At 47.5% G+C, this 26,446-nt stretch overlaps 2 protein-coding genes across 5 annotated transcripts in view; one reads left to right on the top strand and one right to left on the bottom strand.

Annotated features, from left to right (window-relative positions):
* The window catches only part of SUPT5H (SPT5 homolog, DSIF elongation factor subunit), an 87,943-nt gene extending 74,663 nt beyond the window's left edge, over positions 1–13,280 (bottom strand). For 2 of the 4 annotated variants that reach the window (XR_013625023.1, XM_068103743.2), the window contains exons 1-4: positions 13,026–13,149; positions 7,152–7,252; positions 6,310–6,469; positions 5,933–5,998 (exon numbers count right to left, since the gene is read on the bottom strand). Coding sequence is in view for 2 of the 4 variants with exons in the window: in XM_068103743.2 (XP_067959844.1) it covers positions 5,933–5,998; positions 6,310–6,469; positions 7,152–7,241 (316 nt within the window). In the remaining 2 variants the exon portion in view is untranslated. Of the gene's footprint in view, positions 1–5,932; positions 5,999–6,309; positions 6,470–7,151; positions 7,253–13,025 lie in introns of all 4 variants that reach the window. The other 2 variants (XR_013625024.1, XM_068103744.2) reach the window with 2 other exon arrangements.
* A 1,101-nt stretch (positions 13,281–14,381) lies between these two features.
* GDI2 (GDP dissociation inhibitor 2) overlaps positions 14,382–26,446 on the top strand; it is a 61,103-nt gene continuing 49,038 nt past the window's right edge. Inside the window, exon 1 of the mRNA XM_068102445.2 lies at positions 14,382–14,555. Within this exon, the coding sequence (XP_067958546.2) occupies positions 14,511–14,555 (45 nt within the window). The 5' untranslated portion in view covers positions 14,382–14,510. The remainder of the gene's footprint in view (positions 14,556–26,446) is intronic.

The following is a 26,446-nucleotide window of genomic DNA, read 5'->3' as shown; positions in this document are numbered from 1 at the left end:
ATGGAATTGCAAATGAAATGTGACAATGGATAATTTAAAATGGACAAAACAAAAAGGACAATGAACAATCTTCAAGATACTTTACGCACAGAAAATATATACATTCAAAACAAGTTAATGGGATTCTCACAACACGTTAAAATAGCATTCTAAAATGCATTATCTGTACAAGAAAAGGAGCTCGGTCTCGGCATGCCTGCGTGCGTCCGTCCGTCCACAATCGTCCTATAGCGGATGCAACTAATAAAGCAATAGCGGTACTCCCTACACAATTGGCAGCGTTATCAAAAACATGCTTGGCAATCTGCAAACAGTACGATATCGTTGAGTAAGGCGAGGATAGATGTGCCAGTTTCAATTGACATGAAAACAAAAACTTGTCCTCCATCTTCTTCTTCACTTTTAATAATAGTGAGTCTTATTCAATCACATTTTCTCATATCGATTAGATTCAGAAAATGCTTGCTAGATTCAATACTTTTTCTTTCATCATTTCCCTTTTATTCATATAACAGTGATATATTGCCCCATCAAACAGTATTTCTGATTATACACCACTCGCAGCAAAGATTGGTATTCCTGTCAGCGAAGCGACGAGTCTTTGTCTTTATACGTTGTACGTATCTTGCTGCTGATCACCAACCACCTACCTGATCATGCAGGTGAACAGACGATCAGGTGATGCTGACCTATTAGAAACCAATTCCCTTACAACAGCCCGGCAGAACTGGGTTATCTCCGAGTTTTCATTTAAAATACTCCTGCCAAGGTACTCTGCCCATTACTCCGATAATAATTTAGGTGATGAAGGGGGAATGATCTCTTGTTGATATTGATCAAACCTTATGCATATACACAAAGGCTCCAAAAGGGGCGAGGATGGGCACTGCCCTCATCAAGGGTTTGGAGTTATGGTCCCCTGGAGAGCGTGCTCATCATTCATTCAATAATTCACTAAAAGCCATGAGGGTGTAGTGTGCAGATAGATGTCTAAATGGTCTCTAAGTATTGAGATCAAACAACAAAGTCAAATGGAGGAAAGGTGTCAATCGAGTGTCCAAAGAAGAAAGCATCGATTAATTATTCAAGTCACAGAGCCAGAGAAAAGTCAAGTTATTAAAGCAAACAAAAATGGGAGTGGTCCCCAAATTATAGAACTTTTATTGGGAATAGTCACATCATTCATTCATTCATCATAACCTCTGCCAACGAAGCTGCACGGAGGTTAAATTTTCACCCCTGCCTGTTTGTCTATCTATAAACAGGATATCTTAAAAAGTTATGGACCGATTCGGACAAAGCTTTGTGTACAGGTTGGGTGTGTGACAAGGCCGAAATGATTTCGATTTTGTTGAAGATCAAAATCCAGGTCTGGATACGAGAATTAGTTGGATAACAAAAACAAGCCAAATTCGATTTTGGTTCAGGTCCGGATCCAGATCCAGCCCATCAGTGGGATACAAAACGTAAACAGTTCCACCTGTATGTTCAAGTATGCACTCTACCGACTGCCGTTCTAGTATTACATGCATCCCTCATCGGTAGATCCTGCTACTTCATCCCTATCTCCTCAGCTGGTTTGGCCTTCTCTTCAGTGCAAACAGCTCAATTGTCATCTAATGTCCTTGCAATTCATGGACAAAAATTACCTAAAACTTAATTACCTAAGGTGGTGTACAGCTGTTTTGAAGAACTGGAGGGAGGAGAGGGATTGAAGAGAGTGTGGGAGTTTGTTCCAGAGGCTGGAGAAAAGAGGCATGAAAGAGTGAAGGTGAACAGAGTCTTGATTTTGGCAGTTTCACCATAAGAGGGTTGCTGGCAGATCTTGTGCGACCTGTAGGAATATTTGGCGGACAGAGCACAGAGAGAGCTGGGGGAGCAAGGCTGGAGAGGAGTCGGTATAAGACAGAAAGACCACCAACCTGCCTGCGGTGAGTAAGTGAAAGGCCCTTGGAGTTAACTTCATCACGGGAGATTCCAATGATTCTGAAAGCTTTGGTTTCAACAGTGTGAAGCCGAGATAGGTGTGAGGCAGGAGCACCAGCCCAGAGGGGAGAGCAGTATTCCATTGAGCTGCAGATGAAAGCTTTGTATGTGGTGAGGAGCTCAGGGGTGCCAGAAAGGACTTCGTATGATGGAGGATACCCCGTCGGCGACTGGCTTTGCAGGCAAGCTTGGAAATGTTGGAAACCCGGGAAAGATCATGGCAGATAGTGAGACCCAAAAGCTTGAGTGACAGAACTTCTTCAAGAGGATTGTTCAGAAAGTAGATGGGAGGGTTGTTCAGACGGTCTTTTCGGAGAGACATAGTGAGAGTGTGAGATTTGTCAGGATTGAAAGACATGTTCCACTTCTTTGACCAGTCTGTGATTTTGTCCAGGTCTGCAGAGAGCGAGGAGGCTGCAGACTGCCGATCTGAGGGTTGAGGAATGGAGCGGCAGAGAGTGAAGTCATCAGCAAAGAGATAGAGAGGATTTTGGATACCATAGGAGAGTTTAGTGAGCAGGGCGGGGTGTCAGACCGTATCAAAGGCACGATAATTAGATAAGAAACTAGATTTTCAAGTCTTCTTCACAATATATTCTGGTACTTTGCTTGTGATAGGGAGAAGGTGCACTACCCCAGTGAATCGTTCAGGCACCATTCTTATTAAAATGCGATAACAACGCACGTTTCCTTTATCTATCTATAATTCCAGTAATCTCTGTGTGTATGTGTGTGTGTATGTCTGTGTGTTTGTCTGTGACCGCTGTTTCTCGACAACCACGGGTCCGATATACTTGAAACTTGCCAGGTATATTGCTGGGGACCTGAGGATGTGCCTTTTCAAGGTTTCATATTAATCGGAGAAGTAGTTACCGAGCTATGGCGATTTAGCCGTTCGCCGTTCGCTTTGGCTTTGCGAATGGACCAAACCATTTCATGTAAATAGAGGGGGGGGTTCTACCGTACTCACAAGCCGTTCGCTTTGGCTTTGCGAATGGACCAAACCATTTCATGTAAATAGAGGGGGGGGGGGGGGTTCTGTGGTCGTTACTGCCACGTGGTTTCAAAGTATTTTTTTGTTGTTGTTGTTTGCACGCATGTTTTTTTGCACCCACGTACGGGCACGCCCTCGTTCAATAAATTTGGCAACAGTGAATGGCATGGAAACGTTTCTACCATTATGGGAGGTAAGCACGTATGTGTGTGTGTATGTGTGTGTGTGCACGTGTATGTGTGTGTGTATGTGTGTGTGTGTGCATGTGTGTGTGTGTGTGCACGTGTGTGTGCGTATATGTATGTATGTATGTATGTATGTATGTATGTATGTATGTAGTTTGGTGTGTGTGTGTGGTGTGTGTGTGCGTATATGTATGTGTATGTATGTATGTATGTGGTGTGGTGTGGTGTGGTGTGGTGTGGTGTAATGTGTTGTGTGCGTGTGTACACACTCATGCAAAGAGGAAGGGATTTTTTTGTTTAATCATAAAAAGGATTCAAGTGAATGTATTTGAAGAAGGAAGATGGAAATGGAGAAAAGGCAGAGAAGGTTGGTGGTTTTTCCGTCTTCTACCGACTCCTCTCTGGCCTTGCCCCCCCAGCTCTCTCTGGGCTGTCCGGCAAATATTCCTACAGGTCGCACAAGATCTGCCTGCAACCCTCTTATGGTTAAACTGCCAAATTCAAGACTCTCTGCTCACCTTCACGCCTTCATTCCTCTTTTCTCCCGCCTATGGAACAAACTCCCTCACTCTCTTCAATCCCACTCCACCCTCCAGGTCTTTAAAACAGCTGTTCACCACCATCTCTTATCTTCCCCCATCCAAAACCTTGATCTTTTCTACCCCCGCTAATTTCACCCCAATTCCACTTTTTTGAAATAATAATAATAATAATAATAATTCATTTATTTTGTATAGCGCTTTTCCAGAAGCCCAAAGGCGCTTTGACAGAGTGGAAAACATAATGCATAACAATACATGAAAACAACAATTGCAAAAAGACAAGAATCAATAGGGAAATATTTAAAGCAAAAGGAAGGAGAAGGAGAAGAGATAGTCAGGGGTTAAATGCTGTGGGTTGAATGTTGAATGCAGTGTTGAACAGGTGGGTCTTTAGTGATGTTTTGAATGTGGTGAGTGAGGAGGAGTCTCTGATAGTGTGAGGTATACCAACTTCTGTCCTGGAAGTCCTTGTGTTTTATACTTCTCCCATCTGTGTTTTATACTTCAAAACAGCTGTTCACCACCATCTCTTATCTTCCCCCATCCAAAACCTTGATCTTTTCTACCCCCACTAATTCACCCCAGATCCACCTTGTTTGAAATTCCAACTTCTTTCCTGGAGGTCTTGGCAGTGTCCATATGTTTTATACCTCTCCCACCCCCCCCCCCTTCCCATGCCTCCCCCCCAAAGCCCTCTCCCTCCCACAGTTCTCTCGATGTCTCCATGTCTCTCGGTCCCTGCTCTCAAATGTTGTGTTTGTGTCCTTCCCCCTCTCTCCCCATCTTGTCTACCGCTCCCGATGTTATTTGTTTTGTGTGTCTGTTTGTCTTTCTGTGTGATTAATGTTCGCTCTTTCACGAGCCTCGATCTTGTATACAAAAAAAAAAAAAAAAAAAAAAAGACGTCTAGCTTGTAGAACGTACTGGGAAATTGTAGATTGTAGAAATAGCTGGGCATATTATTGGACACACTTAAGATTTTGAAATTATTTAACAAACAGTCACAACCAGTAGACACAATTAATCTGACCAATAAAACAACCATTCTGAGTATTGCGCTGCAATACATGTCCCCTACCAAAGTTCAAAGTGCCATAACTTTGTCAAAAATGATCGAATATGCAAATTTATGCACGGTTGATGCTGGTTTTCAAACTTGATCTGAGGTATGCTGAGACACATGTGTGTCAAGCCTCGTCTCGTTGATAAGCCCGCAAGGTCACTCCGTGGAGCGGCCTGCACGTATTGCACTGTGTGAAATAAATAATTACCAACTCACGGTCTGAGGTACTAGCGATTCAAGAGATATCCATTTTTAAAAAATATTTTCGTTTAATTAACGATATCTGCCAAACCACGTGCTCTATCGCAAATTCCAAAAGGACATTTTAGTAGACCGACATGCTGAACAGGTCTGTGAAGTTTCCCCTCGATTGGATCAAAAATGAGGGAGGAGCTCGATTTTAAAGGTTCATGCTTAAAAACGTCATAACTCTGAAACCGTGTGATGCATGACGTCATGCTCGGTGACTTTTTTGTTTGTCATGGGTATGCGATTCTGCCTGCAAAGTTTGGCCTCGATCTGTTCAGCCGTTGCAGAGAAAAAGGGGTTTTCGTGTTTTCATGAAAAACAATATGGCGGCCGAATCACGTGACCTGTGACGTCATAATTACCATTAAAATATTCTACAGACCAAGTCCCCCCCTACAGTGAAAATTTGATCTCAATCGGTCCTATTATTGCAGAGAAAATATTTTTTAAAGGAAATTAAAACTTAAAATGGCACTGAGTTAAGGATCATCAGAATTATCAGAATTCCCAAAGTTCAAAGTGCCATAACTTTGTCAAAAATGATCGAAACGTCGTGAAGTTCGAACTTGATCTGTAACTTATCATGAGGAAACCATGCACCAAGTTTGAAATCATTAGCTTTAAGAGTTTAGAAAAAAAGTCCGGAAAACTGTTCTTTGCGTGACGGACTGACAGACTGACGGACTGACGGACGGACGGACGGAATGACGGACGGACAGACGGAGGGACGGCGTGCAAACCTATAGTCCCCTCCGGTGTACACCGGTAGGGGACTAATAAGTTGTGGAAGAGGACAGACATGTTGACCATTCACTTCAAACTTGCGGCATATTTTTAATAACGTGTACAAAAATGCAAAAACTTCAAAGAAAACTGAATATCAAAACAAAACGCAAATTAAGAATGCAAATACCTTTGTCGATGATATCTTCGTTGTCGTCATCTGACTGCTCATCATCATATTCGTCCTCATCAACATCTGGGTGAATACCAATGATACATTCAATGATACAAGTGCAGCAACTTGTGTGATATGATGATTAAATACAACAATCTTCAAACTTTTATAAAGAGTCTGCAAATGGTGATACAAATAAGTGATTTCTTTCCGTTATGAAGTTTGTATGCAAGGAAAATGGAGGGAGCAGGGGTTGGTAGGGACTCGCATGGGAAAATGAAATCGCAGCAGCATGGGAAATGGGATGAGACTCACTTTAAGGACAATGGGGTTTGGGGGTTGAGGGGGTGGACTCGCATTCCTCTTGACGACTAATGAAATAAAAGCATTACCAGCTTCGTCCAATATAAAGCCACTGTGGCGGCTCTTCTTTGCTCTGTGTGCCTCTTCCTCATCTTCATCGTCATACTCGTCTTCCTCCACTAGATCCTCCCCCTCATCCTCCTCCTCCTCTTCTTCCTTATCACTTCCTTTAGCAGACAATACCTCATCCTAAAATGCAGACAATAAAATAATTCCCAATAATAATTACCTTTTCATTAAAACATCATTTTGCTTGCAATTTCCCATACATACATTTCCAACCATATTTGTCTTACAAATACTACCACAACAATCATACTAAAGAAACAAGAAAAAGAGCAGAGATTGCAAACCCTCGCCAGGATGTATTTTCAGTGGTTTTTAACGCTTTTGTGATAAATCAAATATGGCGGCCGAATCACGTGACCGATAACGTCATCATTATTTTTTTTCTAAACTAATTTATTCCTAGATTATGCTCAAGAAATTTCATCTTGATCGGATGAAGTTTTGTACTTGTAAAATTATGACGTCATAATGGAGGCACCTCTGACAACATATTTTATTCCCCATGGAGAGTTCTTTACAATGAGCCACGTCTCAATTTTTCCCGTTCAGCACTTTTGGATACAAAGTTTTTCGGTTTTTCCAAGATGGCGGCCGAACCACGTGACCGATGACGTCATCAGCATCATTTAAAAAATTATACAGGTGGAATTGCACCTATGGTGAAAATTTCCTGTCAATCGGACCAACGGTTGCAGAGAAAATCATATTTATTCTGTGCGGACAAACAGACAGACAAACAAACGGACTCAAATGCAATATCCCTCCTCTGGCGAGGGTAATAAAGAAACAGCAAGAAACATGCCTCCTCTGCCTCCTCTGCCTCCTCTGCTTCACTACCGTGGAAGCTCTCCTGGTCATTGTCAGAGAAGTTGCTGCCTTCGCTGTCAGACATGATGCCTCACCCTATGTGGGAAGGAAACAGAACCATACCAGCAATTTCCTTTTGAAATGAAGCTTAAGTGACAATACTGCAGAAAATGCAAAACAAAGAAATATACAATACCTTCAGAAAGTATTCACACCCCTTGAACTTTTTCACATTGTTGTGTTACAGCTTTTTATTTAAAATGGATTAAATTGGGATTTTTTGTCACTGATCCACACAAAATACCCCATAATGTCAAAGTGGAATTTTTTTTTATAGAATTTTTTTTTACAAAATAATGAAAAATGAAAACCTCAAATGTCTTGAGTCAATAAGTATTGTTCTTGGATTAATGAACAGGATTTTAAATAATTAAATTGATATGTGTGGGGAAATTACATGCCCAGACCAATTTAATTTAATTATATCAATTTAATTAAATGAGTGGTGGGAACTGAGTGGCGTGCTGATGAGGAGGGGAGTGTCGTTGAAGCTGAAGGGAAAGGTGTGTGCTGCATGTGTGAGAAGTGTTGTGATTTATGGGAGCGAGACATGGGTAATGAACGTAGAGCAGCAACGAAGGCTGGAAAGGGTGGAAATGCGAATGGTTCGGTGGATGTGTGGAGTATCGTTGTGAGAGAGGAAGACAAATGATGAATTGCGAAAGATGATGGGAATAGAGCCTGTGATGGATGCTGTGAAGAGAAACAGTTTGAGATGGTTTGGTCATGTGTTGAGGAAGGATGAAAGTGACAGGTTGAGAAAAGTGATGGAAATGAATGTAGAAGGAAGTAGAGGACGGGGAAGACCGAGAAAGACTTGGCTAAAGGTGGTGGAAGAAGAAATGCGGGCAAGGGGGTTTACAAGGGGAGATGCAGAAAATATGGCAAAATGGAGAAGATTGTCATGGGGACCGCAAGGCCAACCCCCGCTCTAGCAGGGAAAATGGCCTTAAAATGCATGTTGCTGTGTTGTGTATCAATTTAATTAAAATCAATATTTTAAATATAACAATCTTACTATAATTCACCAAATGTCAGTCTGTCTGTTCGAAGGTACCGTAAAAACAGCTGAACCGATCGCAAAGATATTTTGGGTGGGTAATCCTGGGACCAATGGGAATAAAATAGGCTATTTCGTTTTCCCAATTTCAGCTTTGGTCTCCAGCATTCTCAGGTTTGGACTCCCGCATAACATTCGCGTTCGCATAACGTTCATTGTGACGATGTTCTCATTGTGACTATGTTGTGACGATGTATGCGTTCACGGTAGTGTTTGACATGACGGTGTGAACGTAATTTCGTAATGTTTTTCGTTTCGTAATTCTTTCATGAACGTTTAATGTTTAATGAACGTTTAATGCCCTTCGATGTCTGGGGCCGCGTGTACCTTGCCCTTCGCCGTCATGCTCGGGTAAACCGCTGAGTCCCATCCGTGATGGGGACTGGGGCTTGAGACAGTTTCCCACGAACGAGGAATTCCCAGTAAGTACGAGTCATCAGCTCGCGTTGATCAAGTCCCTGCCCTTTGTACACACCGCCCGTCGCCGCACAAACATCACAATGAAACACAATCAGAATTCACATATTCGTGCAATTCGAGAAAAGGAACTTTTATCAGCAATGTCGTCTATCCTGAAGTTCTAAGCTGAAGAAGAGGTACAAAATCATTCAAATAGTTTCCCTAAAGAAAAGCGTACAGTTGATATCACGATTTGAAACACGATGGAATAATATTTACCGATATGAACAGTGATGTGGCTTTTATTGAAATTCTAAAGATACAGTTTTGATTTTGATGATTTACGTGTGATATGATTTGACGGATGTTTATATGAATCGTTTAAAATAAAAAATTTCTGCCTTCAATTTCTGATATTTAGCCTTTTCATTTCGGCTTCCCAATTGAAGCCCCACCCGTAGGGAGGGTACCGTTGCTAGTTATACTAATTTAATATATCAATTTAATTATTCATAATCCTGTTCATTAATCTAATTGCTTAACTACACCCCCAGTGGTGTTTATAATAGAGTGCATGGATTTGTCCCCCCCCCATTGGAAGAAGACCCTCTCGTGTTCAGGCCGTTGGTGCTCCAATGGTTGGCAGCGAGTGCCCCGGAAGCATTGACGGAAAGAGAGTGGCAATCAAATGTGTGGGAAAATTGAATGCTTGGTCAGGGTCACCCAGATAGCTCAGATGGCAGAGCACTGGTATGGTTTTCCAGAGGAACTGTGTTCGATTCCTGGTCTGGGCATGTAATTTTCCCACATATATCAATTTAAGTGTTTTTCTGCTTCTGCTTTTCTCCTTTCTGTCTAATATCTATACTTTTCTTTCCTTTATGTAGCCCCCACCTCGAGTGGCCTTGTAGGCTTTGTGGCAGGCAGAATCCCACACAAAAAGAAAAAGTATTCAACCCCTTTCTATGACACTCCAAATTGAGCTCGGGTGCATCAATTTTCCTTTGATCGTCTTTGAGATGTCTCTACAACTTGATTGGTGTCCACCTGTGGCCAAGTCAATGGATTTGACATGATTTCGAAAGAAACACCTTTCTATATGAGGTCCAACAGTTGACAGTGCATATCAGAGCAAAAACTCCACCATGAAATCAAAGGAACTGTCTGTAGAACTCCAACATATAATTGGGAGGAGGCATAGATCTGGGGAATGGTATAAAACAATTTCTAGTGTTGAAAGTTCCCAATAACAGTGGACTCCATAATTAGGAAATGGAAAGAATATGGATCTACCCAGGACTCGATCTACTCGATCTACCCAGGAAGGTGACCAATAACCCAATGACCACTCAGAGAACTACAGAGTTCCCAGCTGAGAATAGAGAACCTGCCGAAAGTACAGCAGTCTCAGCTGCACTTCACAAATCTAGGCTTTATGGGAGAGTGGCCAGACAGAAGCGACTCCTGTGAAAAAGGCACATGAAAGACTCTGAGAGCATGAGGCAAAATATTCTGTGGTCTGATGAGATGAAAATTGAACTCTTGCAAAGCGCTACGTCTGGCAGAAACCAAACATAGTTCATCACCCTACCGTGCAGCATGTTGGTGGCAGCACCATGCTGTGAGGGTGTTTTTCAGCAGCAGGGACTGGGGGACTGGTCAGGGTTTAGGGAACAATGAACGGAGCAAAGTACAGAGATATCCTTAATGAAAACCTGAAACAGAGCGCTCAGGACCTCAGACTGGGCCGAAGGTTTACCTTCCAACAGGATAATGACCCTAAGCACACAGCCAAGACAACACAGGAGTGGCTTCGGGACAACTCTGTGAAGGTCCTTGAGTGGCCCAGCCAGAGCCCTGAGTTGAACCCAATCGAACATCTCTGGAGAGACCTGAAAATGGCTGCCCACCGACGGTCCCCATCCAACCTGACAGAGCTTGAGAGGATCTGCAGAGAAGAATGGGAGAAACTTCCCAAATCCAGATGTGCAAAGCTGATAGACATACCCAAGAAGACATGAAGCTGTATTCTCTGCCAAAAGCACTTCTACAAAGTATTGACTCAGGGGGCTGAATGCTTAAGTAAATTAGATATTTCTGTATTTCATTTTGAATTATTTTGTAAAAGATTCTGAAAAAAATTCCACTTTGACATTATGGGGTATTATGTGTAGATCAGTGACAATACGTCTCAATTTAATCCATTTTAAATTATGAAGACTGTACAGCATTTCTTCGGAAGTAAATGTAAATTTGCTATGGGTTATTACATCTCTGGGCTGACAGGATGGTCTAGACTCTAGAGGCAAGGACACTCAACTCTAAGCTGCCAAGCATGAGTTTGAATCCCGACCCAGCTATAAACTGCCATCCCGGTGTTTCAAAGGCAGCGTGATTCATCAATGTGTGTGCCGTCCCTCAAATGGACGCTAAACGGGCATCTCCTCTGCCGGCATTAGTTGGTGGACATTACAGATCCCACGGTGTCCTTTGTGAAGAGTAGGCGAGCTATCACCAGCACACTGAACAAATTGCAATTTCCTGTCCTAACTACTGCTGGGATGGCAATGGTAAAACACCCGGTATAACCCTTGCCAAACAACTGCTTTAGCAGTACTGAACCTGCCTTCGGGCAGAACACCAGAATACGAATACGAATTATGACATCTCTACGACAAAGTTCATCCAATGGCCCACACGGATACTGCAGTGTCTCAACTTCTTGTTGACGCTCTCAGGATGAGGTGTTGTCTCTTGGTCGTTTTACATTGTTGCTTGTACACCTTCAGACTGATCCCTCCAGGTCGACGCTCTCAGGATGAGGTGTTGTCTCTTGGTCGTTCTACATTGTTGCTTGTACACCTTCAGACTGATCCCTCCAGGTCGACGCTCTCAGGATGAGGTGTTGTCTCTTGGTCGTTCTACATTGTTGCTTGTACACCTTCAGACTGATCCCTCCAGGTCGACGCTCTCAGGATGAGGTGTTGTCTCTTGGTCGTTCTACATTGTTGCTTGTACACCTTCAGACTGATCCCTCCAGGTCGACGCTCTCAGGATGAGGTGTTGTCTCTTGGTCATTCTACATTGTTGCTTGTACACCTTCAGACTGATCCCTCCAGGTCGACGCTCTCAGGATGAGGTGTTGTCTCTTGGTCGTTCTACATTGTTGCTTGTACACCTTCAGACTGATCCCTCCAGGTCGACGCTCTCAGGATGAGGTGTTGTCTCTTGGTCGTTCTACATTGTTGCTTGTACACCTTCAGACTGATCCCTCCAGGTTGACGCTCTCAGGATCAGGTGTTGTCTCTTGGTCGTTCTACATTGTTGCTTGTACACCTTCAGACTGGTCCCTCCAGATCGACGCTCTCAGGATGAGTTGTTGTCTCTTGGTCGTTCTACATTGTTGCTTGTACACCTTCAGACTGGTCCCTCCAGGTCGACGCTCTCAGGATGAGGTGTTGTCTCTTGGTCGTTCTACATTGTTGCTTGTACACCTTCAGACTGGTCCCTCCAGATCGACGCTCTCAGGATGAGGTGTTGTCTCTTGGTCGTTCTACATTGTTGCTTGTACACCTTCAGACTGGTCCCTCCAGATCGACGCCCTCAGGATGAGGTGTTGTCTCTTGGTCGTTCTACATTGTTGCTTGTACACCTTCAGACTGGTCCCTCCAGGTCGACGCTCTCAGGATCAGGTGTTGTCTCTTGGTCGTTCTACATTGTTGCTTGTACACCTTCAGACTGATCCCTCCAGGTCGACGCTCTCAGGATGAGGTGTTGTCTCTTGGTCGTTTTACATTGTTGCTTGTAGACCTTCAGACTGGTCACTCCAGGTACGACGCCCTCTAGATGCCGTGAAAAGTCCATGAACATACATCATCGGTAGGCCTACATTGTTATTATCACGAGGACGGTTTCGACTGCTGAGATTTGTGCCTTTAATGAAAGTTTGTCCACAATTACACCAGTGCTCAGGGTGCCGACGATAGGTCGCCTCCTCTTCTAGAAAAAAAAAACACCGTGGGGGTCTTCAACGTCCATCCGAGGAACGGTACACGCATTGATGGATAGGATAACCTTACCTGTCAAACACCTGGATGACAGTTTGCAGCCGGGTCGGGATTCGAACCCAAGATACACAGCTTAGAATCATATCAAGTTTAATCTCTCCTTCACAGGCAATGATAATGACAATGAAGGAAAATGGAGGTGTAATAATAATATAACTCGTGTTTCCTTGTTACCAAAGGTCGGCCCCAAACTAGGCCTCGGAATCCGCTATACATAAAAACAAAATAAGGAAAGAATGCGCGCAATACCAATAACCGATAATATCAATATGTCAACACTTACCGGGTCAAAGTGTAATATTAGACACGAAATATAGTGTCGAACCCCACCGATAGCCACAAGACGAGTGGTCACTATCCTGCGAAAACCAGAATGAAGGCCTAACTAGTTCTACCTTTTCTGACATGAAACAGCGTTTAACGGTTTTAAAAGACGCCGAGCGATAGTAATACCCAACCGAGTACGCTTTGCACATTCAAACATTGATGGAGTAACTCTATCGAAGAAAGCTTTTTAAAAATGTTGCGCTGCTATCACGCACGACTTCAACATGGCTGACAAAAATGGACGAAAGTTCAACCTGGGGGAATGGATCTTGTCTTCATTAAAATGCATTGAACTGCTCATTTGACTCGAAGTCTGAGGAAGTTTTTTCCGATGTAGAATATTTGTGTGACGACTCAGGGTTCTTATGGACTTGTGAAGGTCGGTGTTAATCAATAATCGATAGTCTTTGAAAATCCCTGAGAGTGAGTATATTGCACCTTGCATTTGTATCAGTACGGAAGGTGATGTTCGCAATGCCACTGACACGAACCATTTGTCACCTGCCAGGATGTCGATGTTGTCAACCTTGTATATCCGAAGAACCTCTGAATTGTTTTCCCGTAGTTGTCCGACGCACGTGACAAGCGTGATGACGTCCAAGTGGGCGGGGAAGGGCGTTCCCTTTCAACGGCGCTGACGCTCACGTGATCCTGCACGTGACGGAAGTCGGGGATGTTACTTTATCACTATGGTTTTTTTACCCCCAGAATTTGCCTCCGCACAAGGTTAAAAAGACCCAACGGGAGAATCTGCCTTTCGAACCATTATTTCGGTGCATTTGGTTCCTTTGCCCTTTGGTATGACGTAATGAAGATAATTATATATACAGATATGAAGTTAGCAATAACAATAATTATTATAGTTATACAATCCTGGTGCCCGTGGTACAATGGCATGGCCGGGGGGGTTATCAGAGCTTTATCTACACCACGGGTTCAGTTTATAACAATTACAAAGCTTGCTTTTCTGGTAAAATGGAGGGAAAGGGTAAATGTGACGCAATTGTGACGTCACCAGGATATAATTCGATGTATTATTGTGTGTCTTGTCCCCGTGCCGCCTATAACTGTATAAGTCCGCGTAACGATAATAACTGAAAAGTTTATTACAAACGATACTATTAAACTCCCAAATACTCCACTTCCTTTTCATTCACCTCCTCTCCTTTTAAATCGATGATCTTTCCCCCACTTCCCGTCCCTTTGTTCATCTTCTTCCCTTCCACATTTGCCCAATCCCCTCTTCACAACCCCTGCAAGCCCCGCCCCCTTTTCCTCCCTCCTTCCCACTTCTCCCCAGATGATCCGTCCCTTCCTTGGTACACTCCCCTCCGATTCTCGCCACATCCTCCTTCCGCCACCACGCCCGACCAGTACCGTTTATCACTGTTGTCATTGTTTGTCTGCGCTTCGGAATCCACGCCGTGGGAAGGATTGAGCCATGGACGAAGAGTACGACGTGGTCGTTCTGGGGACGGGTCTCACGGTACGACCTCGTCGAAAATGACCATTTGTGACCATGATCTGATTGCCGAGGGGGGGTGGGGGCATCTTTACGGCATAGAGGATGTAACGGGTGGATCTGCGGAGGGGGTGTACAACAGGGGTGTGAGCTAAACGGATTTGGGTCGAGCTTCGTTTAGAGACCCTAATGAATGGAGGGAGCGGTGGGTGCATCTGGCGAGAGACCTCCAATGTCTCTTGCATTAGACGACTAATCGTGACGTGTCCGAAGGGTTTTTTCAAGGGTCGAGTCTTTCACGAACCGGCTGCTTAGTTCTGAATGTGGTTGGGGCTGAAATTTACCGGAGATAATCTCACCTACCCTTAGCGAAAACACAATGGGATCTTTTAACGCCCACCAAATAATGCTAGCAGATGGGACACCCGGCTTATGGTCCGTCCGAGCACCACCAAGCCGGCATTTTATGTTCGAGTCGGGAATCGAACCCACACCTGATAGCTCGAACGTACGTCTGCACCTTTTCCTTTCGGACTCTGACTATGTTGTCTCTTGGACTCAGTAGTCTCACTGCCAATAAATTGCTGGCGAAGGGGAAGCGTTTGATCATCCAAACTGTGGCATTCAAGATCGTGTTTGAAGGTCTTGTTTGTACATGTGGAGGATTGAAGCGTTGATTGCTGTAAATAATACTGATCTTTACAACGAACTTGCTATTAAAATTGGACTGGATAAATAAATTAATTTTTATAATTAATGTAAAAAATAAATAAATTAAGGAGCTTTGTTTATACATATAAAATGGCTGCCAAAATGAGCTTCATCTAAACCAGTTGTCTATGTATGGATTGCCCATTTCCCCCAATCCCTAGTCAGGCATTGAATTAACACCAGGTGGGTTGACTCAGCCTTTCATCCTTCTGAGGTCGGCAAAACTAGTACCAGGTAACTGGATGAATTTTTTTTTTGTATGCTTAGTCCCGGCTCTTATGAGAGCTACCAAATTGGAAATATAATAAGGGGAGCGGGAGACAAGAGGGGAAGAGAGAGGGAAGCACAAAAACAGTGGGGAACAGGGACATCGGGAGATCTGTGGAAGGGAGAGGGATAGGGAGGGGTACATGGGATAAACAAGATGGACACTACAGGGGATTTCAGGAAAGAAAACGGGATTTGAAGGAAGTGGATTTGGGGTGGATTAACGGGGGTAGAAAAGATCAAGGTTTTGTATGGGGGAAGATAAGAGATGGTGGTGAACAGCTGTTTTGAAGACCTGGAGGGTGGAGTGGGATTGAAGAGAATGTGGGAGTTTGTTCCATAGGTGGGAAAAAAGAGGAATGAAAGAGAGAAGGTGAGCAGAGAGTCTTGATTTTGGTAGTTTTTTTTTCTTCTGAAAAACACAAATGCTGAACTGTTTTGCAAGTTCTGCAACCTTGAACGTGCGATCAGATATTATCTTCATTTCGACAGCAGAGATTGTTTCTTGATTGCTCATGTCCGAGAGCCGGCTTAATGTCAATCTGCCCGAGCAGAGGCGAGCGATTGTCTCCAAGTGTGGGCTAACCCCGCATCAGTTATCAGGATTTTCAATAAGGAGACACAAAACCGTACAGATCCAGCAGACAAAGACAGACGATCAAGGACTAGGATTAATTAATAAATAAACCCTTGTATAACGATAAAAACGAGATGTCCGTGATCACGACGCGATCTCCAAGGGTAAATCTCCCCCGGCTTACCCTTGGCCCACCCTTGGCCCACCCTTGGCCCGTGGCCCACCCTTGGCCCACCCTTGGCCGTGGCCCACCCTTGGCCCGTGATACCCTTGACCCACGATCCAATGATGGCACATTTTGTTCCGACCACCGTATGGCCTTCACGTCAACATTTATAAATAGAATGTAAATTAAGAAAATGTGTCCCCATCGACGATCTATTTTAAAAAAACTCAACATCATGAAAATTGGAGGAATATTATTCAAGTTATGATCAAAAATGTGTTTTTTGTTAATTAGGTCATAATCCAAAAAAGTAGGTTAAGGACATGGATCAAACATCAGGTGCACAACTTTAGTGCAGGTGCACTATTATGATGCAAGAACATATTGGAAGGCCAAGTGGTCTTTGAGATCCCACATTGGCATAAATTGAACGATGACAAAAAACACTTTTTTTTTTCAGACCGCCATTTGACCTTGACCTTTAACCTGGAGAGGTATGACGTAAATTAACCGTAAATGCGGCTTTCTCTATGCTGTATAGAGAGGGAAATTTCGTTCCGACTGGACAAACCTTAGTCAAGTTATGATGAAAATGTTTATGTCTATAATTCGGTCATGACCCTAAAATTAGGTCAAGATAAAAAAATGTCAGCCCTGCATACTCTGTATTCACATTATTGATGCAGAATTTCATTCTAAAGGTCCCAACAGGCTCCGGGATATAGCTCGAAAATTGGGAGTGCAAGAAGATTTTTTTTTTCTTCTAAATGGTGGTTTAATACTCCTATTTCATGGCAAGAAGAAATTTCATGGGATTGCAGTCCCATGTCATTCGCCAACGGCTCCTCGAGAATAAACCGTTGGATCTCGCGACAGCCTTTGACCAGGCTCGGGCTCTCGATCAAGCTCAGAAGTGTTCTGAGTCATATACAGTGCATTCAGAAAGTATTCAGACCCCTTCACTTTTTTCACATTTTATTATGTTTCAGCCTTATGCTGAAATCGTTTAAATTCATTTTTTCCCTCATCAATCTACACTCAATATCCCATAATGACAAAGAGAAAACAGGATTTTGGAAAGTTTTGCAAATTTATTAAAAAGAAAAAACTAAAATATCACATTGACATAAGTATTCATACCCTTTGCTATGACACTTGAAATTTAGCTCAGATGCCTCCCATTTCTCTTGATCATCTGAGATGTTTCTACACCTTGATTGGAGTCCACCTGTGGTAAATTCAATTGATTGGACATGATTTGGAAACGCACACACATGTCTATATAAGGTCTCAGAGCTGACAATGCATATCAGTGCAAAAACCAAGCCATGAGGTCGAAGGAACTGTCTGCAGAGTTCAGAGACAGGATTGTGTCGAGGCACAGATCTGGGGAAGCCTACAAAAAAAATCTCTGCTGCATTGAAGGTTCCCAAGAGCACAGTGGCCTCCATAATTCTTAAATGGAAGAAGTTTGGAACAACCAGGACTCTTCCTAGAGCTGGCCGCCCGGCCAAACTGAGCAATCGGGGGAGAAGGGCCTTGGTTAAATAGAGGTGACCAAGAACCCGATGGTCACTCTGGTTGAGCTCCAGAGATCCTGTGTGGAGATGGGAGAAACTTCCAGAAGGACAACCATCACTGCAACACTCCACCGATCTGGGCTTTATGGCATAAATAGACCCTTGAAGGAGCTGGGGCTCCCACGTCGATCGGAAGAATGGACGCGACAAAAAGCTGGAATTCATCCGAGTTGCTTTATTCAAACCAAACACTCAGGCACTCTGAAAAGCCCGTTTATCGGGCAGCAATATATTGTTACAGACACGACTTTGATGTTAAGGTGGGCCGAGCGGAATGGCCGTCGTGTCCGCACAAATTACCCGATTATACTCGACGTTGACGGAGCCGCGCTACGCTGGATCAATAAAGGAAAAGAAGACACACGGCTGGATTATAATGACAGACACCAATGTTTCGATTCTCAAGTATATTCGTACGGAAAGGTTAGATTACAGGGGCTAGAGGTATATCACAGGAAGACAGGCACTTAGACACACTCTTATATTAACCCCGGACAGACGACAGGTAAACGGGACAAGGCTGACTCACACGGGGGTTGATGGCAGGAAAGCGGGTATCGATGGCTCAAGGTGCACTCTTGGCTCAAAGCAGGGTACAGTCCGGTCCAAAGATGCGGGGAGGTCACAGCGCTCGGAGGGGACGTTCTTTCTCAGGCGGGTCTTTCTCTCTCAGCGATCGCAGGCAACGTTCTTTCTCAGGCGGGGCGCATCTGACTCAGCGCTCGCAGGTACCTCTTTCTCCAGCTGGGGGCGCATCTCTTGTCACTTCCGCTAAGTCGCCACGTATATCCGGCGGGGAGTGACACGCCCTCGGCTCGTTAGCTCCGCCCCAGATGGAATCGGTCCGCCCTTCTGATTGGGTGCGGGGGGGGTTACCAGGCTCCGCCCTTGACGAGGAGCTGACAGCCAGCCCCTCTGGTAACCCCGTGGAGCGCCGAGCCGGTGTGAGGATGCATCCTCCCCCGCGCCGCCGCGCCGCCCCCATCTCCTCTGTTGTTGTAGTTATAGTTGTGGAAGAAGATGGAAGGAGGTATGGAAGATGGAAGGAGGTATGGGAAAGGTCCTAAACTCACTACTGATGCCATATAATCACATTCTGGTGCAACGAAGAGTCATAATTAATGGAAACGAGGCCTTAACTGACATAGACTAAGAATAACTAGCAAGATGTCCGAAAGTTGTCTACGTGTGGTGCGGTGGACCTGGGCACGACATTTAATGGGGGAATAAGGGGAAGGTCGGCTCTACTGATTGTTGTTTACAGACAATGGGACTAGGGAATGGGGGATTGGGGATAGTTGGGGAGTATTGGGGAAAATAGGGGAATATTTACAAGCGGATATGGAGGCCAAATTCCATATTCGCAACATTGCACCCTTCTCTACCCTCGGGGCGTCCCGACCCGATAAATTTTTACCTACTTTAGTGTGGCACGCAATGTAGTTCCCTCTACTATTAACTCTACCCTGAGTGCGACAGTTTTACAGATATTCACAAATGAGTAAATATGTCCCCCTGCGACGTTGCACCCTTCTCCTCTCAGAAACACACCCACAGGATAACCGAATTGCGGAAAGAATTCACAAACTAAACATACAGCCGGTAGGGAGCATTATTTACACAACTACGCTGCTATTTACACTACGATCCAGGACCTGTCTTTGGAGGAACACATGCAGATGTTATGCATAGAGAGAGCGCGCTTGCCAGCATCGATACACCAACCCACGAGTGCTCTGTGGCCGACGGCCTTTAATAACGTGCAGAGCACCCTTCCCGAGCATCAAAAGCACCACCCCACCACCAATCGGTGCAGTCACCATTGTTCATTGGAATAAAAATAAATTCGACAACCCCTAACCCTGCAGGTGTCTCTTGCTCTTCTTGTGGTGCACTTGGTGTTAACTAAAAGTGGTTCACCTGTATGGCATAGGTGCCACGTTGACCCATAGGTCCATCCCCGGGTGGTGCTTGGCCGCAAACGAACTGCGGTCCATTGTGGGTGGCCACAAACATTGCGGTCCATATGGTGTATCGATCCCGGCAGCAAACAGCGAAAGTGCAGGCCCACAACTGCGCAGCCAGCACCTCTCTCTCCTCTCTCTCTACCCCAAAGCCAGATCCTCGGAGGTGGGAGACAAAAGAAGAAACAAGTGAGTAAGGTGGTAAGGGCGCAAAAGTGCACGCAATATAAGGTAACGCACACTGGGGGCACATGGGAACCAGGTGAGACAGGTACGTTCCTATCGTACGCCCCCCCCCACCAGGTAACCTACATGGCCCCTCCCTTACCCCTTACTGTATCCACACAACACAACACTACCCATAAACATCTACTTTACAAATCGACAAACATCCCTACTGTCTTCCCCGTTCCTCCCATAAACCAAATTCGTCTTCTCTCCCTCCTAACCAATCAAATTTGCCATTTTCAACTCTCATCAAAATTTGCCATCTCCAACTGAACATCAAAATTTGCCATTACCAATTCATCATCAGTCCCTCCTAGGGAGGGAGAGATGGAATCACCCCAATGTCTCATCCACGTCGTGATGCGTCTCACAAATCCACACAGCAATTCATCTCCTGCAACAAAACAAAGAAAACACAGGTGTGGAGTCATCATCATCACAGGTAAGTGGCTGCGTATGGTGCGACAGGTTCTTCAATCCTAACTATTTCCTAAATGACTTTAACAACTTTACACTACCCGGGGTCTTTCTCCGGCCAAACCATTGGCCCTCTTACACTATGGGTTCTAAAAACCAATTCCCATTGGCCAAACTGTGGTGCTCTTCAATTTGGGGTCTCACTCCCCCGATTCATCTCCCGGTGCCCTCGCACAATTTCTGGGCTGCGGCGTGTACCTCTCCCAGTGGGTCTACCCACCTGCACACCTCCACCACTGCAGTTGCCTCCGAGCTTACCTGCTCCTTTCCCTAACCTAACTACCTGGGGAAGGCCCTCTGGCACTCTCCCCACTCGGTGCCCTCTCTGGCACTGGGCTACCCGGGTCCATCCTCCGGATCCTCGGGCCCCATCCACAACTACCGGCTCCCAGAGCCCACCTGCGGCCTCACCTGGCCGACATCCTCACAGTGGTGGAGTGCCCAACCAACTACACACACTAACAGGCTACACGCCCAGCCATTTCCACAACACTAATGCACCCATTCACAACACCATTCTGCAACCGCACCACAGATGCCAATATCCAACCACAATTTACCTATGCCCTCTACCTAACACTTACACTACCCGCCCCGGGTATCCGTGATGGGGGTCCACTCTTCCCCCATTCACACCTTCACACCATGCACACCACTCCGTACCACTTACTCCAACTCTCTCCACACACCTGTATTTGCACACCTGTGTTCTCACACCTGGTGCCACCTGCACCCTTCTCTCCCCAAGCGCATTCGCGCTGATCCACACACTCACTACTCACACACTGCTCCACACACCTGTCCAGTTGCACACCTGTGCAATCACACCTGTTCCATCCTCACACACACGGCATCATCTCAGCTAACTACTCCCTTCTGAAACTTGCGCTCCCCAGTCGTCCCTTTAAACTATTGCGCTCCCTCGTCATTATCATCCATACTAATCTACCTGCGTCCCCACTACAGGTATCAGTCACTAACTAATCTTAACGTCACCTAATGTCATCTTCTAGGGCCCTATCAATATAACCTAACCCACCCGGGCTAGTTTTCACTGCCATCACCCCATAAGCTATTGCTCCTTTGCCCCCCCATGGGAAGGGTGGCAGGGATGCCACCCTTACCCACCGGGCCTATCGCTCCTCAATTCCCCAGTCCTCTGGCACTAATAAGCCCCCCCTTATTCAGAGGTACTGGGTCCCGCCTCGGCATCTAAAGCCGAGGCAATCCACGGGGGCGCCTGTTCGCCGGTGTAAGGCCTTATCCGGTCGGCGTGGACGATCCGAGGGAGGGCTCGTGGCCCCATTTTGATCTTAATGACCACGTCACAGATTTGCGACAGGACGACTCCTGGGCCTTGCCAGGGGGAGGTGAGCTTTGGGCACCTTCCCTTCCGCCTCCGGGGATTAAAGAACCAAATCTTCATCCCCGGAGCGTATTGACTCCCCTGGCTCCGGTCGTCGTACCTGCGCTTCATCTTTTCCCCCGCCAGATGGAGTTGGCGGCGGGCGAAGGCATGGACTAGCTCCATGCCTTCCTCTAGGTGACGTGCGTACCCCTCCCTCGGCGGGTTAACCACTGTGTCTGGCACGGGACCGCATAGCAAGTCGGCGGGAGCCCGTAACTCCCGCCCATACATAAGCAACGCTGGACTGCATGCGGTGGCCCCGTGCTGGCTGGTTCGGTAGGCCATAAGCAAATAAGGGAGATGTTCGTCCCAGTCATCCTGACGGGTGGTGGTGAACAGTGCCAGTTGTTGGATTAGAGTTCGGTTGAATCTTTCCACCATCCCGTCAGATTGAGGTCTTAAAGGCGTTGTCCTGGTTTTCCGAATTGACAGGAGACTGCACACATCTTTTAGCAATTTGCTCTCAAAATTTCGTCCCTGGTCGGTGTGCAACTCCTGTGGAATCCCATGCCGGCACACAAATCCTTCCACGAAGGCCTGCGCTACCACCCCTGCTTCTTGGTTGGGGAGGGCGTAGGCCTCCGGCCACTTGGTGAAATAGTCCATTACCACGAGGATATACTTATTACCTTGGCGGGTGCGGGGCAGCGGTCCTAGAATATCCATAGCCACCCGCTCAAGGGGGGCCCCCACCTGATGTAATTGAAGGGGGGCCCTCATCCTCCGTGCTGGTCCCTTTTTGGCAGAACAGGCGTCGCATCTCCGACACCAGTCCTGTATGTCGCGCCCCATATTCACCCAATAGAACCTCCGGCGGACCCGAGATATTGTCTTTGTCCTGCCCAAATGGCCGCCGGAGCGGGTACCATGCACCTGTTGCAATATGACGTTCTTGAATTTGTCAGGGACTATCACCAGCCAGGAAGTTCTATCAGAGGGAACCTCCACCCACTTGCGATACAAGATGTTGCCTTTCAATTCCAGGGTCTGCCACTGAGCCCAATATGCCTTTGTCTGCGCCCCGAGGGGGGTGACCTCTTCCCCCTTTGGTCTTTGCCCCAATGTGACCCAATTGAACACTGGCCCCAGAACAGGATCCTCCTGCTGGGCCGTGCTCCAAGCCAACTCTCCAAATTCCTCGTCCGCGGTTAGTGGCAAAATTGGCCCTCTCACCCGGGTTGCCCGGACGACGAGAATCGGGGCGGAATCGCCCAATTGCTCCCTCTCCTCGTGTCTCGCACAAAATTTACAGTTTTCCCCCAGACAAGGACGCCGAGAGAGTGCGTCCGCATTACCATGGGCCTTCCCGGCCCTATGGGCCACATCAAAATCGTACTGCTGCAACTTTTCCAACCACCTTGCAATTTGGCCCTCCGGTTCCTTGAACCGAAGGAGCCATTGCAAGGAGGAATGGTCAGTTCTAACCAAAAATTTCCGCCCGTACAAGTACGGGTGGAAATGGTTCATGGCAGCCAGCATAGCCAATAACTCTTTGCGAGTGACACAATAATTTCGCTCGGGCCTACTTAAGGCCCGACTATAATAACCAATCACTCTCTCCACGCCCTCCTGTGTCTGAGACAAAACTGCGCCCAATCCTTCCTGGCTCGCATCCGTGTCCAGGGTAAATGCCCCGTCGCTAGTGGGGTAAGCTAGAAGGGGTGCGGATGTCAGACACCCCTTCAATTTTTGGAAGGCCTCGTGGCACTCCCGTGTCCAATTAAATCGCGTCCCCTTCTCCGTAAGCCGGTGGAGGGGACGGGCCAACTCCGCAAATTTCGCCACAAAGCGCCGGTAGTAGGAGCAGAGTCCCAAAAATCCCCGCACCTCTTTGATGGTACGTGGTGCGGGCCACTCCTCTACCGCTTTAATTTTGTCTGGGTCCGTTTTTACCCCCTCGCGGCCGATCACGTGACCTAGATAGGCCACCTCTCTTGCAAACAAAGTGCACTTACTCGGGTTCAGCTTCAACCCTGCCTGTCTGAGGCACCCGAACACCTGGTCCAAATTAGCTACTGCCTGGGGGAACGTTTGGGCATGTACCAGGACGTCATCCAGGTACACCAGGCATGATTGCCATGGCATGCCGCCTAGTACATGCTCCATCAATCTCTCAAAGGTGGCGGGGGCGTTACACAAACCAAACGGCATCACAGTAAACTGATACAGTCCCTTACCTGTGGAAAATGCCGTTTTCTCCTTCCCTGCCCTATCCATCTCCACCTGCCAATACCCACTCTTGAGGTCCAAAGTTGTGAACCAATTTGAGCCCGCAACGGCATCGAGGGTGTCATCAATCCTTGGCAGGGGATATGAGTCCTTGAGTGTCACGTTGTTTAGCTGGCGATAGTCCACGCAGAACCGCGTGGTCCCATCCTTCTTTTTGACCAGCACAACAGGTGACATCCAAGGACTTCCCGAGGGCTCGATCACACCTGCGTCGAGCATTTTTGCAACCTGCTCGTCAGCTTCCGCCGTCTTGCTCCAAGGGAGCCGTCGGGCGGCCTGACGAATAGGCCGGGCCTCACCGGTGTGGATCTGATGTTTCACCAGGCCCGTACGTCCAATATCCTCGGTGGACAGGGAGAAGAGGTCCAAATGGGACCCAACCAGTTTGTGTAAGGCCTCCCTCTGGGTACCTCCCAACTCTACGCTGCTACGATTTACCATCTCGCAAATGGGATCGGGCCAATTCCTACTTGTTATTGAAGGCTCCCCCCGGGGTCGGCTCGGCTGGACGTTCTCGCCCCTCACTGTCGCGACTTCCTCAACTGGGGTGCAGCCAGCTACCCTCGTGCCCCTTACTATAGTGCGTGGTTCTGTACTCATATTTATTACTCGGACGGCCACTACCGGTCCGTCCGTTTTTACAAGGGTGCGGCCCACGATTAAACCCGGTATGGACTGCGCTGCCACCGGTTCGACCAGGCCGCAGGACTCCTGCCATGTTGGGCGAGCTGCCCACCGGGCCGGCACTATCGCCTCGGCCCTTGGGGGGATGGTCACGGCCTCGGAAGCCTCCAGCTCCGCTCTCTCGGCCGTGCTCACTCCCCCTAACGGCAGCTCTTCTACTCCCACCTGCAGGATCCCCCGGCACAAGTCGATTTTACAACCGCTGGCAGTCAACAGGTCCAACCCTATTAAACATGGGTCGCACACCTCCGCCACCCAAACATCTATCTCCCTCCTTACCGACCCTAACTTGAGGGTCACAGAACCACGCCCTATGATCGGGGCCGTTACCCCGGTAGCAAGCTGCAAACTATAACTTTGCAGGCGCTGGATCTTATCCCAGCCACCTGCGCTCGAATCAAGGACCACAGGGCTGATGATCGTGGCGCTAGCTCCTGTGTCCACTACGGCGTCTACCCCCACGCCGGCAATTTTGCATCTAATTGTCAGGCTACCGGTTCCAATTTGGCCACAATAAATGACCTGTCGCGTCAATGAGGGCTCTCCTCCATCCTCTGCTGCCGAACACCGCCCTACGTGCCCGACACCTTCTAGTTTCCCGGGGTCTGGCGGGGGGGTGTCTGGGGTCGGCTAACCCGCTCCCCCCTGGGCGGAGTTGAGGACCTCAACTGCCGGGGATCATCCCGGCGCGCGTTTCGACAGTGCCGCGCCAGGTGACCCAGGCGGTTGCAGGTATAGCACCTCACCTGATAAGGTGCTTGCCTCCGGAATTCCAAATTCCCCCCCCTGTAGGTCCGAATTGGATTACCCGCTCGTGGTCCACCGCGGGCCACCTCCGGGGCCGCCTGCCATGGTCCAGGTCCCGCCAGGCGCTGGTCCACCAGCCTCCGGACCATGCCCGCCAGGTCAGGACCCACGTCGGGGGCGGGTCCCCTAAGGGGTCCGCCCTCCATCGGGGGTCCCACCTGGCGGACCGCCATTGCGAGACGCTCGCCCCCTCGGGCTAGGGGCCTCGCTGCTTCCCAACGGGCCGCAGCGTCAGCCGCCTGGCTCAGAGTCTGCGGGCGCCACATGGCGAGCTGTTGCCGGAGCTCAATATCCGGGAGGGCCTGGATAAAATGGTCCAGCGCCAGGCTTTCCCGGGAATCCGCTGCCATGCTAGCATGTGCGATCCCCACTGCGCGGCGAATGTCGTGGGCAAGTTCCCCGATGGCTTCCTGGGGCTTGCGTTTTCGCAGCACGAGCTGAGCTTTAACAAGCTCGCTCTGCTGTTCTATGCCGAATCGATTAATTAGGGCGTCGCGGAGGGCTGGCAGGGTGAGAGCACCCGCTGGTAATGCCGTCAGCACCTCCGCCGCCGCGCCGCGCAATGCGGCCACCAGGTGTACTCCACCTTCGTCCTCACCCCAACCGTTGCCCTTACACACACAGTCGAACTGCGCCAGGTACGCGCGTAGATCACTCTTGCCGTCATACGGCGCGAGTGGGTCCTTGTGGGACCACCTCGTATGTGAGTCGTTGCCCGCCTGCCGGACCCCGTGCGTCGCCCCTTGCGGGGTCAGCGCGGGGCCGAACCGGCCGGGCCCCCACAGTACACTACCCCCAAGGGGCTCTCGTGCCTCCC

The sequence above is a fragment of the Myxine glutinosa genome, chromosome 11, assembly GCF_964187855.1.
Source record: "Myxine glutinosa chromosome 11, kmMyxGlut1.1, whole genome shotgun sequence".
NCBI classification, from domain to species: domain Eukaryota; kingdom Metazoa; phylum Chordata; class Myxini; order Myxiniformes; family Myxinidae; genus Myxine; species Myxine glutinosa.
This window is presented reverse-complemented; position numbering and strand designations above follow the sequence as displayed.